Source organism: Colletotrichum abscissum (genome assembly GCF_030869225.1).
Source record: "Colletotrichum abscissum strain IMI 504890 chromosome Unknown Scaffold_2.1, whole genome shotgun sequence".
Lineage (NCBI taxonomy): Eukaryota > Fungi > Ascomycota > Sordariomycetes > Glomerellales > Glomerellaceae > Colletotrichum > Colletotrichum abscissum.
In genome coordinates, this window is record NW_026850098.1 from 2,009,299 (window position 1) to 2,024,766 (window position 15,468).

At 53.5% G+C, this 15,468-nt stretch overlaps 4 protein-coding genes across 4 annotated transcripts; 3 read left to right on the plus strand and 1 right to left on the minus strand.

Annotated features, from left to right (window-relative positions):
- Positions 1-521: 521 nt before the first annotated feature.
- CABS01_01313 (uncharacterized protein) lies at positions 522-833 on the minus strand (the record flags this gene model as incomplete). Its single annotated transcript, XM_060534693.1, has 1 exon — positions 522-833. The coding sequence occupies one exon, from the start codon at positions 831-833 to the stop codon at positions 522-524; it is 312 nt and encodes a 103-aa protein (XP_060401771.1).
- Positions 834-3,079: 2,246 nt separating this feature from the next.
- Positions 3,080-3,544, plus strand: CABS01_01314 (uncharacterized protein; the record flags this gene model as incomplete). Its single annotated transcript, XM_060534694.1, has 1 exon — positions 3,080-3,544. The coding sequence occupies one exon, from the start codon at positions 3,080-3,082 to the stop codon at positions 3,542-3,544; it is 465 nt and encodes a 154-aa protein (XP_060401772.1).
- Positions 3,545-9,940: 6,396 nt separating this feature from the next.
- Positions 9,941-12,307, plus strand: CABS01_01315 (ABC transporter; the record flags this gene model as incomplete). Its single annotated transcript, XM_060534695.1, has 3 exons — positions 9,941-10,726; positions 10,781-10,861; positions 10,922-12,307. 3 exons carry the CDS (start codon positions 9,941-9,943, stop codon positions 12,305-12,307), a joined length of 2,253 nt encoding a protein of 750 aa, XP_060401773.1.
- A 1,022-nt stretch (positions 12,308-13,329) lies between these two features.
- On the plus strand, positions 13,330-15,183 carry CABS01_01316 (beta-tubulin; the record flags this gene model as incomplete). The annotated part of the gene is made up of 7 exons (XM_060534696.1): positions 13,330-13,341; positions 13,533-13,556; positions 13,617-13,642; positions 13,713-13,754; positions 13,815-13,869; positions 13,939-14,729; positions 14,790-15,183. 7 exons carry the CDS (start codon positions 13,330-13,332, stop codon positions 15,181-15,183), a joined length of 1,344 nt encoding a protein of 447 aa, XP_060401774.1.
- Positions 15,184-15,468: the final 285 nt, after the last annotated feature.

The window sequence follows — 15,468 nt, forward strand, 5'->3', positions numbered from 1 at the left end:
GTGTGGTCTAAAAAGTCCAAGGTTCGGGGAGAGGTCAAAGAGGAATGGACGACGAGAGAAAGCAATGCAGATGCAGAGCAGACGAGAGCACAAAGCAGTCTCTGTGTGCTATGGCAGAGTACAAGTCGAGGAATTGGCAGCTAAACCGAGTATAAAGGGTGGACACTAGATAGACAGGTCGCTACGGTACGGAGTATGGTATGGATAATGGAGAACAAAAAGAACAAGAAGAGGAAGCAGGGTCGTTGTTCCCAGAGAGGATAAGACTGGGATAGACCAGGCTAGCTGAGCTGGAGACCTTCTCTCTCTTCGTCTTGACTCTTGGCTGAAGTCTGACGGTCGAGCAGGGTAGGGTGGGCGTGGATCGTCTTGGAGGAATCGGGAATTTGGAGACCCAGGCAAGGCTTGCCAGGACAAGTGGAGGGGGGGCCAGGGCAGCCGAGGAGGGGAGAAGATACAGTGACAGAGTAAGTCTTGTCTTTTGCTTGTGCCTGTCTGTATTCGCAATCCGTATGAAGTTGTTATTGTATCTGTGGTTCAGTGTGTTCGGTTGAGAGCGTTGCTGTAGTTGTGGTTTGTCTTCTGTGTTGTTTACTACTCTTTCCCTTGCTTGACTCCCTTTCTTTTTCCTCGTCTCTGTCAAATTTTCTTGTTATTTTTTTTTCTCTCTTTCCTGTATCCTTTTCATAAACAAAAGCGGGCAGGAAATGGCAGATACGCATGCACAGACACACAGAAAAGAGAGCAAGATGGGAGAATGAGAGCAAGTGGAGCATTGGGGGAATGGGGAATGGCAAGCGGGCCAATACCTGCGCTAACGTACCTGCTGCCATGTACCTTATGTACGTACTCCCCCCAGTACTTCGAGAGATAGAGGTACACGCTGGGAAAGGTACCTCTGGCGCAAGAGCCACCACTACCTAGGCAAGATATGCGCAGGCAGCTGCTAACTGTTCGCAGCCCAGTGCCTCGAGGTACTTTGCAAGGTGCCTTGCTGCGCAGTGAGGGTAAGGATCCAAGGCAGGCGGGTGTCCACTCTCAGGGCACTATCCATGTTTGCAGGTGCATAAGGTACCTGGGACGGCGGGTGGGCCATCGCTAAGTGCCAGGAGTGGCCCTCGCTGGCGCCTCTCTTCCAGTAGCCGTGGACGCGTGGAGTAGCAGGAGATGACTGCTGAACGCTCCGAGCCAGTCGCTGCCCTGGTAAAATGACGGACCTGCAAGCCCGCGCCCAGCACCCAGGGGACCTGCCTGTGATGTCCTGCACCGTCCATTGGGCCATGCCTTGCTTTCCTACTCCGTAAAGTACCTACGCAGTAATGCACCTCAGCTACCAGGTACTTGCCGTCCATGCCTTATCCAGCAGTTGGTTCATGTACCTCAATATCCATCTGCCATCAATGTTATACACAATACGACAATTAATTCAACCATTAATCAACGCCTCCTGTTGTTCCCTACACACGCAGTACACTTTCTACTCCTTACACAATGCAGTACAGATGCAATGACCAACTTGGAGGTCTACGACTCTCTTTCCTTTTTGTCACAACCTGCCCGGGCATGCTGGCTGACCTGGGCAATAACACACTCAACCTGTCGATAACACACCGTAACAGCCAACACGACTGAGCACAAGAGCAAACTGCTTCCCATCCCACGCCTTGTTAGTCACAAACAGAAAGTTACCTACAACTGCCCGACGGAATCCTTCCTGCAACGGACCGCTACTTGTCTTTGTCCTCGTCTCGTCTGTTCCTCCTTCCTCGCCCGCTACGCAACTTCTAGCATGGTGAGGCAGCGCCAACCAGCCGCCATGTTCCACTTCTATTCCGCTTCTCATCCTCCTCTCCCGTCTTCTCTACTCCAGATACCAGATACACATGCAATCAAAGTATCCGTACACATACGGAACACTGTGCCCAAAGCAGTACTATCTCGAATGCTCAACGAACCCGCTCTGCAACACTCTTGACTCGAGTCCAGCCTCCATTCAAGCCTCAATGCTTCTTTGTTGCTTCCATGGCCGCCCCTCCTTTTCAAACAACCCAAAACAGGCCAGCTCTGATCCGAACCGATGCTACACTGCTCAGTGCTCACAGAGTACTGTACTCTCGCCACTGCCACCAGCCCACCGGTGCCAGCCCCCCTGCCACTTCACAAAGAGGCTATTCCAGAAACCAACCGAGCCAACGTAAACGTAGGCTTGGGAAATCCGGGCTGCCGTGGGTGCGTGGAAAGAAGAAACACCGAAAGAACACCACCTGTCCTAGCGCAAGATCGGCTGAGACCTGCTATCTCACCTCCTTGGCACAATCCAGTCAGCACCAAACCCCCCCGTCTCGCACCCGAAGACTGCCTACGGATACGGTACGCTACCACGACTACTTACTTTTTGCTTTCCTCCTCAAATACCAACCTCTGGTGTTCTCGGCCGGGCCTGTAATGACAGGAAAAAAGGTCACAGGCCGCCTCGTGGCCCTTCTCACCACACGTCCGTTAAAGTCGGAACGCTTGTCCGTGTCTAGGACTCTTTAGTCTCTCGCCTTGCCAAGTTGCCAACATGAACCTGGTCTCACTCGAACCACCTTTGCTTCCAAAACCACCTCCCTGACCCTGCCTAATTCTCGCGTGGTTGCTTGCCGATGGCCATGGAGCAGATGGTACGTGTATCCGAAGGGGGCCGCCGCGCGACGCAGACAACAACAAGCAGCAGCCCACAACAACTCCCGGCGCTTTCAAAGAGCTGACGGAAGACTATCTTTTGCAGGGGCCATGCCTGAGCTGAGAAGCGCCCCCTCACTCTCGGAGAGAAACCCAGGCGTATCGATCTCCGGAAGCGCCGCAGCACTCGCTTGCTTGCTGTTACTCGCCATCTTTTTAATTCAGGCTCGTCCAGCGGCAGCCTACCATTGCTAGCGGATGGCACTGATGGAGCCCGTCTGTGAACCCGTTGGGAACACCTACAGAGTACAGATACATTAACGCCCAAACCATCAAACCCGCATGGCGGCGACATCCCGTCTACACTTTATGTTTTGTTGCCTCTGTGGACATTGTACCGCGCACAGGATAACCTATGAATCCTCAGCTCGTGTTGCCGACCACGTTTGCACGGCGTCAAGCCACGCTCGCTTCACTTCTGACACCTGCAGCAACTCTGCCTGTTTCTGTCTCTCATCTCGAGATTCAATGCCTACTGACGTCGCCAAGTTTGCCCTTGCCTCGTGTTACTGTCGTTGGCCGTCGTCCATTCAGCCCATGGGCACCAGCATGCCGCCATCTGCCGTTGACTTGCCTCATCTCAAGACATACAATGCCATCTTGGACCGCTACACCTTGGAAGAGGTTTCAACGGGAGAAGGCACGGTACGACCACGACCATATCCTCTATTCCTGTTACACAAGCAGAGGAGTCCTTGCCTATCTACCTAGCAGGCGCGCAAGACCGTCCAGATGGTCTGTTCCTTGCCCGCAGGCGTACACAGGCCTCAGGCCATGGGGTGGAGGAGGGACCTTGAAGCAAGTGATAGGAGACTTGTAAACACCGGCATCCCAAGTCTATCTTACCGCGAACCGTTTCCTATCAAGTCGACCAAGGAAGACCCTTTGATCTCGCAGAGACCGGCTCGATTTTTAGCAGCTTTTTCTTCTGCAACCGTCGTCTTCACCTCCACCACCATCACCAACATGGCGCCATCAACCTACTTCGTGCTCCTCTGCCCCTTCTCACTCGCCAACGGCGATCCGTAAGCTACCGGGCACCGGTAGACGACCATGGGAAGAGGAGCAAGCAAAACTACATGTACCGGAAAGAATGGGGTTTCGTGGTACGGTGTGCGGGGGATAGAGCTGAAGCATCGGTGTTGGAGATCAGCCAGGCCAACAAAACAGGTCTCCAAAGAAAAGACCAGACGATGCAACTCCATCCGACAGCCACAGAGCCCATAAAGTTCGGCACTACGCACGGAGGAAGTGGCCCTCGTCCTGCTCCCCGCCTCCCGGTATCTTCTTTCAGCTGGTCCGATGCATCAACAAGCCGGGGCCTCTTTTGCTCTTCTTTTCTTTTTTCACCGCCCTCTCTCTCTCGTTATTTCATCTGAATACCTAGACCACGGGGGGCAATGTATCTCGGTTTCGTGGTATCGATGCTCCCACTGGCGATCTCTATAAGACCCTAGTACACATGCGTAGGTACACGCACACACGCACAGCGCGTGCAGCATGTTGCTTGTTATCCCAAGATCTTGTGCTGCGACCGCCAGCAAAAGCCGCGTGGTTGAGCGAGACAACACAGATTAAAGAAGAAACGATGCCCCAGAGACAGATAGGCCGCTGACCCAGCTGGGTGGCCGCCGGTCTGATGTTGTGATGGGATGGGACCTGAGTCTTGACCACCAGTTGAACCATCCACCCCGCCTACGGTGACGAGGTGACATGGGTGGTAAGACTCGAGAGAGGAACCTACGCAGTATCCAGTATCCACGAGCAAGGGCCCGCGGCTGGTGGGCCACCTGCCGGCCTGTGTTTTGAGTTGCGGTTGCTTGACAGCCATTGACAACGACAACAAACCAAAACAACAACACACACAAAAAAAAGCAAAACAAGTAAACATCCTACCCGAACCGGCACACACCATCATCTCACACAACCACCTCACACCACACACACCACGAGACACAACGTTGAGATCGATCCTCGCCGGCAGGTACAGTCTTACAGATAACAGAATGGAAGGGGTCCTCCCCCCCCCCCCCCCCCCCCCCCCCCACCCCCCCCCACCCCCCCCCACCCCCCCCCCCCCCCCCCCCCCCCGGGACCAAACGTTGGGACCGCCCCCCCCCGGCGGGTAAAGTTTTAAAAAAAAAAAAAGGGAGGGGGCCCCCCCCCCCCCCCCCCCATGCTGTGTGATCCACGACGCAAGGCCCGTCACAAACATCATTGCCTGGCTGTTGTTAGGTGATACCGCAGGACACGTCGTTTCAACATGCGCATGCCATGTCCTTGAGACAGACCGAGATGGATTACCTATTGGCCTTGATGCCCTGGTCCTTGCCGACGTCAGAAGAGTTTAGCTTGCCCAGACGTTCCATTTCATACCCCGCTCCTTCCATCTCTCCATCGTTCGCAGAGGTACGAAAATGCTTGAAGACTGAGAAAGAAGCTCGGTGGTTATCAACAGTGGGCGAGTACCTAATTACTCCGTAGACTGAGGTGAGAGGCTCAGTCACCCCTCTCCACACCAGATCAAACATCACTCCAGCCTCACCCCCACCGACTCAATACCTACCTTAGATGGAGATGAAGATGTTTCTGCTCCTTTGGGGGAACGAACCACTCTTTCGTTCAAGGTTACCCGTCCAATCAGCATGTCGCCTTTCGAACTGTGGTTTGGGATACACGAATATCCGTCATGCGTCCTTCACCCCCGCTCATGCCATTGGCAATCCAGCTGGGGAGGGGAAAAGAGAGGGTCTGACGAGACAAGGTCCAGACGACGATCTCCTGTGAGGCTCTCTCCGATTCCGACGTCTCTCTCTCTCTCTCTCTCTCTCTCTCTCCGCCAGCCCACGGTGTCCACCAGCCGAGCCTCAATAGCGACTCGTGCTCCCCGCCAGCAACCATCTGCAAAATGGAAGACAAGTGCGAAGAAGAAAATTGCGGCGGCTGGTTTGTGAAGCACTGAGTAGTGAGCACGCACATTTGCGGCGACCTCGTGTCGGTACTCACCCGCACTACTGCCATGTTTTCTTCTCGAGTACCGTAAGTCCGTACAGAGAAAATGAAGAAAACATGCGGGAAAACTCCTAGTTCCGCCTGGCTAGTAGCAAACTTTCCAAGTTTCGCCCATCCCGTCATACCGCAAACCCGAACGCCTCATGCTGTCCACTCGTCAGCCAAACGCACTCATCCATATTCGAGGCAACCGCTTGCTCTAGCGGGCAGGGCGTACTTGGCATTTGGTGCTTTAGCGTAAAAGCTTTCTGCCCAACCTCTAAGCTTCAGCAAAAGTCGGAAGAAGGACAGAGAAACCAGAGCCGAATTACGACATGTGGCCCGCCATTTGCATCTGCAAATCCGGCATGGCACAAAGAAGATGTATTCGGGAAAGCTCGCTCCACGGGACCCCTGTTATCGTGGGATTCGGGAACCGGGGGGTGGGAGGAACGATCTGACAAAGCCTTGGCCAATCCCATCTGCTGCCGTTGCGAGAAGCTCTTGAGCGTTTCGAGGTGACACAAATGATCCAAATTCGTCTTTCTCTCCCTCAACGTTTGACTGAGGGCTTGAACACCTCATCGTCGCAAGCGATTGTTAAAATTTGGAGTAGTCAAGGGTCCAAGGCTAGAGTAGAGAAAGGACCCTTCTCGCCGCGCCCTAAGCTGGACCGAACGAAGCTCCAGCAAATGTCCGGTAGTGCGTGATCCGGCTTTGAGCTTTCGAGAATAACGAAGCTACCGTATCGCCGGCCTTTGCGGCCGTTCCAACTAGAGCCGGCAATGAAAGAAACACGAAGCGAAGCCGTCTGGTGCCAGATACATTGGCGCCGCCCAACGAGGTTACCGTAGTGTTCCAGATGACCTGATTCTTCGTGTTGCGCATCCATGCAAGGCTCAAGAAGAGAGAGAGAGAAGCGAGGCAAGGAGGGTAATATCGAGTGTATTTTTTGTCCCTCGGTTCATCGAACAAGAATCGAGGTTCAGGCGGGTAGCTCCTCCATGCACAACACACGGCCGGCCAACTAAGTCCGTAAGCCAATTGACCAGCAGGAGCTGCCAAGACATTGCTTCGAGGGTTTACTCCGTCGCTTGGTTGACGCCCAGGCCCGGAGAGATACCAAGTAGGGTTATAAGTTGAGAACTTATGATGGGGTGAGCAGCTTCCGATGGACCGATGAGTTCCATCTCACCTGCAAGATTTTTTTTCATCTGAGAAAGACAGAAAAAGAAAAAGAAAGAAAAGCATGGTGCAGAATAGCCGCAGACCAGGATCCTCGAACCAGTTGGGATCTCAATCCATCCAGATGCCAGGCAGAGTCGCGACTTGGGAAGCTAGCCCATGCAACGTGTGCATCGAATATCGACCAATGAAGGAGGTCGGTAGGTTATGAGAGGACGTTCGATAGCGCTCGGGGTTTCGACCAGAGGTCCAGGACCAGCGCACACCTCACAAATCCACACAGACTGTTGCCCTGCTAGTCAATTTAACCGCGTGAAACTTGAAACCATCAAAGCCTCTCTTGGTCCGCGGGGTTCGGTACGAGGACGTGGGAATCGATATGGAGACTCGGAAGGAGGGGAGCTCGAGGGCAATGCGACAAGGCCAAGTTGTGGTCCGGTCTGCCGACGTCCCGGTGGTCGCCTGTGCAGACTCCATAGTAAAATAGTGTAAGCCTGCGTCGGAACCTGTCCTTATGCCACTCCCAGGGAACGCTATGCAGCTAGACGGCCAGCTGATGAAAGTGTTCTGCAGGTCCTGCAAGATTCCTGCACGACAAGTCAGAAAAACCTGCCATTGAATATCGTGCATGTAGCTAGTTCTCTGCATCATCCGAAGGATTCGCCAGAGGAGCTACGCGCTTCCCATTGACTGGATGTGAGCTTGTGAAGATCGTTCTGCCCGCACTCTTTCCCCTCCCGTAAACCAGACGGGAAACGTTCTCTATGATGGGACCCGACCCCCTTGGCGCTGCCGTTCCGACTCTCCGGTGCGGCGGTGCCGTCGAACCAGAAAAAAGGCACAGGTTCTGTTGCCGACAGACTCTCCAATGACGAAATCTCGATAGGCAGATGCAGAGTCGTCAAAGTGGGACAGAGGTGGATGCTTGATCCATACTTGGAGTCTGAGCAGGGAAGCCTGGCAAAGAGCCTCCAATATAAAAAAAAAGGCGCGTGTTCTTGATTTAGCTCCGCCCCAGAGAAATGCCGCAGGGAGTCGAGTAGCCAAAGTCAATTGGATATGGCCTTTCCCAACTCGGAGGATCACCGTTGAACGAAGTTTGAATTTCAGTGTGATTCGCGTGCCATCGTAACCCTCACTGTCAATCTCATCACTGTTCCGTTGCCAGTTGGTAGGGGCAGAAGTCAGATAGATCCTGGTCTGTCATCTCGCCAGTACGAGTACCCCAGTCCAGAAAACAATCAAGGTAGGACAGATTCCAGAGAGGGTGGTAGATGTGGGAACGAACTGCGCGCCAGTATCATCGGAATCAAGGTTTTGTCCCGGGGACCCCTAAAGCAAAGCTCTGTGGTTGCCCGATCTGTCTCGCATGCGACTCTGGGCGGGAACAGGAGCCAATATGTGGTCGTATTGGTAGGGCAAAGGTTTTGAAGGAGCAAGTCCAGCCTTGACCGTGAGCAGATATTCCCACTTGACTGCAGCGTCCAACGTGTGACGGAACTAGGGAACTGAATCCCACATTGAACTTCGGTTGGTGTTGGGTCCGCTTTTGGCCATGGAGAGGAGACAATGACCGAACCGTGACTGAATAGGATGACGCGGAATCGTGTCCGGTTCGAGGCCATGTCCACTGTCGCAGTCTACGAGGTCAAAAGGTTTTCGCTCTTGTTGTTGCTGTTGTTGTGCTGCTGCTGTTGTCGCTGTGTTGCCGCCGCCATCTCGTTTTCGTTCATTTTAACGTTTGTTTTTTCCCTTTGAATCTCCATGGTTCATTTCCATTCAAGACACTGATTGCGGCGATGATGTCCCATTTCGTCTTCGCGTGTCCACCCTAGTGAGAGTTTGCACAGATTGTGCAATGAGCATCGAACATCGGAATAACTTTAACCTGCAACTGGGATCCCCGGACGGATCTCCAGCGCATGGCGGACGTAGTATGGCGTGAGCAGGGCTAAGTCTCCCAACGACATTGAAAACTTTCGCATGTTGATGGCTCTTTTTTTCCCTCTCCTAGTGTCAGAGACTGATTGGTTGCCATGCGACAAATGAATAGACGATCCTCTGCAGGTCGTCGCGTGCGTCCTACGGCTGACGCGATTACATGCAGCTGCGCGAAACATTACACGCTGTTCGTCCATCTCCGCAAGTCACGTCGATGGCCAAGGGTACCCAGCTCGATGTTCAGTGATCCGCGGCTCCCCATTCGCTGCCGTTGGTTAGACTAGACTCTGCGAATGCTTTTCAGCTGGCCAATGTCAAATTGAGACTTTGGGTTTCATCCATTTTCGGCAATGTAATGTCGGTGACGGCGGTGGCAATAAAGACGTATTTCGATAGAGCATTCCGTCTACAGCTACGGATGGAGCATCAAGAATTGCCGTTTTGCCCGTTTGTCTCAGCCGACTCCACGGTGTCAGGTCAATCGGCGATGTTATCCATGCTGTCGGGACTTCAAAAGAGAGACAACAACAAGTCTGAGTCGGTATTTGAAAGACGCTGAAATATCGTTCTTCCGGGAAAGTTTGACGGAGAGAAGTTTTAGATCGTGCCATTTGATTGCCTCCTTCTGTATTAAAGAGCAACCAGCATTTGGTGAATGCAGGCGGAGTTCACTTCCTCTTTGCACCTGCCTTATTGACAGTGCCGTAGTGTTGTTGCAATACATTTCATTGGTCCAAATGCTGAGACATTAGCCTGGAGTCACTGGAGGCTGCTAAGGTGACATAAGCAGCCTTAGAGGACGTCTTCCCGGGCCGAGCTTTATTCCGATTTAGACATCCGAGCCCGGGCAGGGCACTTGATTCAAGGTCCACATTTTGAGGCCTGTCGTGAATATCGCATCTAGATCACAAGTGAAGTCGTCATAAGGCAGTTGCAATAGCCTAGCAAAGTGACAGTATTCTGGGCTTGCTGCTATCTCATTTGTCTCACGTCAAGTCGACTGTCGCAGAGCCAACAGCTTTGCATCGCTGACAGATTCGTTGAAGCAAATTTCTACCACCACCGCCACCACGAACTTACAACTTTTTGAGTAGCAACGATGGATGCGGAGATTAGAACCGTCTTGCCGAACATCGACCCGGTGCTCTCCGAGTACTCGGTCGGATACTTGACTCACGCATCGACCATCTACTCGGACGAGGAAGAGCAGTCTGGCGTCTCACCTCTCGCCGAGGCAGCCGCTACCGTCACCGAGTTATTGCTCTCTGCCTCTGGAAAGCCTGACGCTAAGCTCCAGGAGAAGATTGAGAAACTCGTTGAGAAATGGGTTGAGAAGTACACCGAGTCGAATGGAGGATTGCGAAGCGGCCCTTTGGCCGTCAGGCGCCTTGATGAGACTTTCCAAGTCAGCTCTCAGCGGAACATGTCTTCCACTCTGGCCGTGTCAACGGGAGCTGTCGATCTTGAGTCTGCAAACGCTCGCAAGGTCGAATCAAAGGTTGATCGAAAGAAGCTGGAAAAGGCCGAGCGCAAGATTGCAGCCAAGCAGCAGAAGAAGACCTTCAAGACGGTTGAGTATGAGGCTTCCAGATTGCTCGACGAGCCTGAGTCTACTCAATCATACGAGGAATTCTACATGGCTGTCAACCCTCTCCAGATGGGTGGTTCTGGCGCGAACAAGACCAAGGATATCAAGTTGGACAACATCGATGTCTCCATTGGTGGCCTGCGTATCGTGACCGATACGGACTTGACCCTTTCTTATGGTCACAGGTACGGTCTTGTTGGACACAACGGTGTTGGTAAATCTACGCTTCTTCGTGCTCTGTCTCGCAGAGAGCTGCCAATTCCGCCTCACATTACCATTCTCCACGTCGAACAGGAGGTAAGAGTGAACTTCGGCCACTCTCAACTCTGTTGTATACTGATATTTGCGTAGCTTACTGGTGACGACACCCCTGCGATCCAAGCTGTTCTTGATGCCGACGTGTGGCGCAAGGTTCTTCTCAAGGAGCAGACTGTAAGTGATACGCAGTCATAATTATCTCTGAAAAGTGCCATCATGCTGACAACCTTGTAGGAAATTACTCAGAAGCTGGCAGAGATCGAGACCCAACGTGCGGGCATGGCCGATACTTCGGCCGATGCCGCCAGACTTGACAAGGAAAGAGAAGCTCAAGACGGCAGGCTCGGTGACATCCAGGGCAAGCTTGCCGAGATGGAGTCCGACAAGGCCGAGTCAAGAGCCGCAAGTATTTTGGCTGGTCTCGGTTTCTCTGCCGAAAAGCAACAGAATGCCACCAAGACCTTCTCAGGTGGTTGGCGTATGCGTCTGGCGTTGGCCAGAGCCTTGTTCTGCGAACCTGACCTGCTGCTTCTCGACGAACCGTCCAACATGTTGGACGTCCCCTCTATTGCTTTCCTTGCCAACTACCTCCAAGGATATCCCAGCACGGTTCTCGTGGTTTCTCACGACAGAGCTTTCCTCAATGAGATTGCGACAGATATCATTCACCAACACTCGCAGCGTCTCGACTACTACCGCGGTGCCAACTTCGAATCCTTCTACGCTACTCGCGAGGAACGCAAGAAGACTGCGAAGAGAGAATACGAGAACCAAATGGCCCAAAGAGCCCATCTTCAGGCCTTCATCGACAAGTTTCGCTACAACGCGGCCAAGTCTTCCGAAGCCCAGTCACGTATCAAGAAACTCGAGAAGATGCCAGTACTCGAGCCGCCCGAGACAGAGTACAGCGTGCAGTTCAAGTTCCCTGATGTCGAGAAGATGTCGCCTCCTATCATCCAGATGACAGGCGTGACATTTGGTTACACGAAGGAGAACATCTTGCTGCGCAACGTTGATCTCGACGTGCAGCTAGACTCTCGTATCGGTATCGTCGGACCCAACGGTGCGGGTAAGACAACTATTCTCAAGTTGTTGATCGGAAAGCTGTCGGCCACTTCGGGTATCATTTCGCAAAACCCCCGTCTGCGCGTCGGCTTCTTTGCCCAGCATCACGTCGATGCTCTGGATTTGACGATGAGTGCGGTTGGCTTCATGTCCAAGGAGTACCCTGGCCGGACGGACGAAGAGTACCGCAGACAACTGGGTGCCTTTGGCATCACGGGCACGACAGGTCTGCAGAAGATGGCGGTTCTTTCCGGAGGTCAAAAGTCGCGTGTGGCGTTTGCTTGCCTTGCCTTGACCAACCCGCACATCTTGGTTCTTGACGAGCCTTCTAACCATCTCGATATCGAGGCGATGGACGCGCTCGCTACGGCCTTGCAAGAGTTCCAGGGTGGCGTTCTGATGGTTTCTCACGACGTCACCATGTTGCAGACAGTGTGCACCTCTCTCTGGGTGTGTGATGGAGGCACTGTTGAGAAGTTCCCAGGCGACGTTCAGGCCTACAAGAAGAGAATTGCAGCTCAGGCCGATGCGGCTGGTGTTGTCAAGGCTCATTAAGGGAATATGTCGTGGCCATGATAGTCTACGTAGCTACCATTGTTCCGCAAAATATGATGCCTCGATCGTCAGTCACCTATTCTTTCAGTGATGAGTGCACTTTGTGAACTTTATGAAGTCGATCTGCGTTTGATAGCTCTCAGGCACACCGTTAGCTCATTTGGCAGTGATGGAGCCCCCCTTGCAAATGTTGAGCTCCACTGGCAATTTAGCATTTTCGGTCAGTGCTTGGGGATCAGTGCCGAGCAATCTATGTAATGCCATTCATATCGGTACGTAGGCTCTGTGTTTGACGTTGGCTTTTGGTAGGGCTGCCCGGTGCCGCACCTGCCCCGATTGTTAGAGAGTCCGTGGCTTCCCGAAGCTCAGCACCATTACCTACAGTTCATGCCTTGGTTTCTCGGGTTTCTGATGGAGATGGTTGGCACCTTATCTGGACGTGTCGTTGGATGTTTGGATCCCTCAGCAGATAGTCGGTCACCCCGGGTCTCGGATCGGAAAGAACAGAGGAGACGAAATACAGGGGACCTGAAGGTACGTACTTGCTGTGGTCGCGCTGTCTGCCAATCTGCTGTCACCTCAACTCATTCAACCCCACTTCCAATTGGTGTTTGGGGGGAGACACTGGGGGGCACTGGGGGCCACTAGGACGGCCACTTGGGGAGACTTGGGTGGTGGTAGGCGGGTGCCTTGCACTGGTCTTTCCCCAATCGGGGTCGTGCACGGGCCCAACTAGCACCACACAGTAAACAAGCGAGCTGCACCCCTTCCCTCTGGCCTGTCGCTGGCCTGTCGCTGGCCTGTCTTCTGGGCGTCCACCGAGCCGTGGCGGTGAACAAAATCACATCCACCCGCAAACAAAAATCAACAACCTCCTCCCCTACCTAACCACACCTTACCTCGCCCAATCCTCCACAACAACCCTTTCGCCTTGAAGCTTCGCCTAGCTCTCGAGCACTCTCTTCGTCTTCTTCATCGTACATCGCCGGCCAACTTAGCTTCAGAGCTTTCCATCATTCAAAATGCGTGAGATTGTAAGTCGCTCTCTCCCATCAACAACAATTCTGCGACGCGTCGGAATGGCCACTATTTCGGGGTAGCCCCTGAGCGTACCCCGCCGATATTCCCACCCAAGCCATGCTCGCCAAACATGGCCCGACTTGCATCTCCAACGCTTCTGTCATGGGAAACATTCCGCTGACCATTGATTGTTTTCTCGCAATAGGTTCACCTTCAGACCGGCCAGTGCGTAAGTATCTCCTGATCTCAACCCAACAAGCCAGAGTGCGGGGCTAACTTCTTTGAACAGGGTAACCAGATTGGTGCTGCCTTCTGGTGCGTAGCCAACCGCCAACGACGCGGCGATTTCGACATTTGACACGATCTCGAACTGACCTTGATACAGGCAGAACATCTCTGGCGAGCACGGTCTCGACAGCAATGGCGTGTATGTCACTTGTCCTCCAGTGCGGCACCCTCATGGACCCAGCAGCTAATCATACCACAGGTACAACGGCACTTCCGAGCTCCAGCTCGAGCGCATGAGCGTCTACTTCAACGAAGTTTGTTATCCTAGTCCCCCAGTGTGCAGGCAATCCTATTGACGAATGCTGACCTTCTCACCCAACCAGGCCTCCGGCAACAAGTACGTTCCTCGCGCCGTCCTCGTCGACTTGGAGCCCGGTACCATGGACGCCGTCCGTGCCGGTCCCTTTGGCCAGCTTTTCCGCCCCGACAACTTCGTCTTTGGCCAGTCCGGTGCCGGCAACAACTGGGCCAAGGGTCACTACACTGAGGGAGCTGAGCTCGTCGACCAGGTTCTCGATGTCGTCCGTCGCGAGGCTGAGGGCTGCGACTGCCTCCAGGGCTTCCAGATCACCCACTCCCTTGGTGGTGGTACCGGTGCCGGTATGGGTACCCTCCTGATCTCCAAGATCCGTGAGGAGTTCCCCGACCGCATGATGGCCACCTTCTCCGTCGTTCCCTCTCCCAAGGTTTCCGACACCGTTGTCGAGCCCTACAACGCCACCCTCTCCGTCCACCAGCTGGTCGAGAACTCCGACGAGACCTTCTGCATTGACAACGAGGCTCTCTACGACATCTGCATGCGTACCCTCAAGCTCTCTAACCCCTCCTACGGCGACTTGAACCACCTCGTTTCCGCCGTCATGTCCGGTGTCACCACCTGCCTGCGTTTCCCCGGTCAGCTGAACTCTGACTTGCGCAAGCTCGCCGTCAACATGGTTCCTTTCCCCCGTCTCCACTTCTTCATGGTCGGCTTCGCTCCCCTGACCAGCCGTGGCGCCCACTCCTTCCGCGCCGTCAGCGTTCCCGAGCTCACCCAGCAGATGTTCGACCCCAAGAACATGATGGCTGCCTCTGACTTCCGCAACGGTCGTTACCTGACCTGCTCTGCCATCTTGTAAGTGCCACACGACGATGACCCTAGAATATAAGCAAATGCTAACTTTGTCGTTCCCAGCCGTGGTAAGGTCGCCATGAAGGATGTTGAGGACCAGATGCGCAACGTTCAGAACAAGAACTCGTCCTACTTCGTCGAGTGGATTCCCAACAACGTCCAGACCGCCCTTTGCTCCATTCCTCCCCGCGGCCTCAAGATGTCTTCCACCTTTGTCGGTAACTCTACCGCCATCCAGGAGCTCTTCAAGCGTGTCGGTGAGCAGTTCACTGCCATGTTCCGTCGCAAGGCTTTCTTGCATTGGTACACTGGTGAGGGTATGGACGAGATGGAGTTCACTGAGGCTGAGTCCAACATGAACGATCTCGTCTCCGAGTACCAGCAATACCAGGATGCTGGTGTTGACGAGGAGGAGGAGGAGTACGAGGAGGAGGTCCCTCTTGAGGAGGAGGTTTAAGCGCAGTTCAATCGCACTGTCAATATAACCTGACACTACGCCAACCCACCTGTGGTGGCATTTCGCTTCGCGATTCTGGCTTATTGCTGGAAATGGGCTTCTAGATATACCTCTCTTAGTAGTTCGCCTGACGCATCAAATGAGTACGAAGAATCAGAGATTACTCTGTACAAATTACTGGCACAAACAACACCATCATTCAACCCCTTACTCATATGACACTTGCCAATTCTACGAAAAAAAAAATGAATTTCCTAGACTCGAAAGCCATGAGAAGCAATGAGC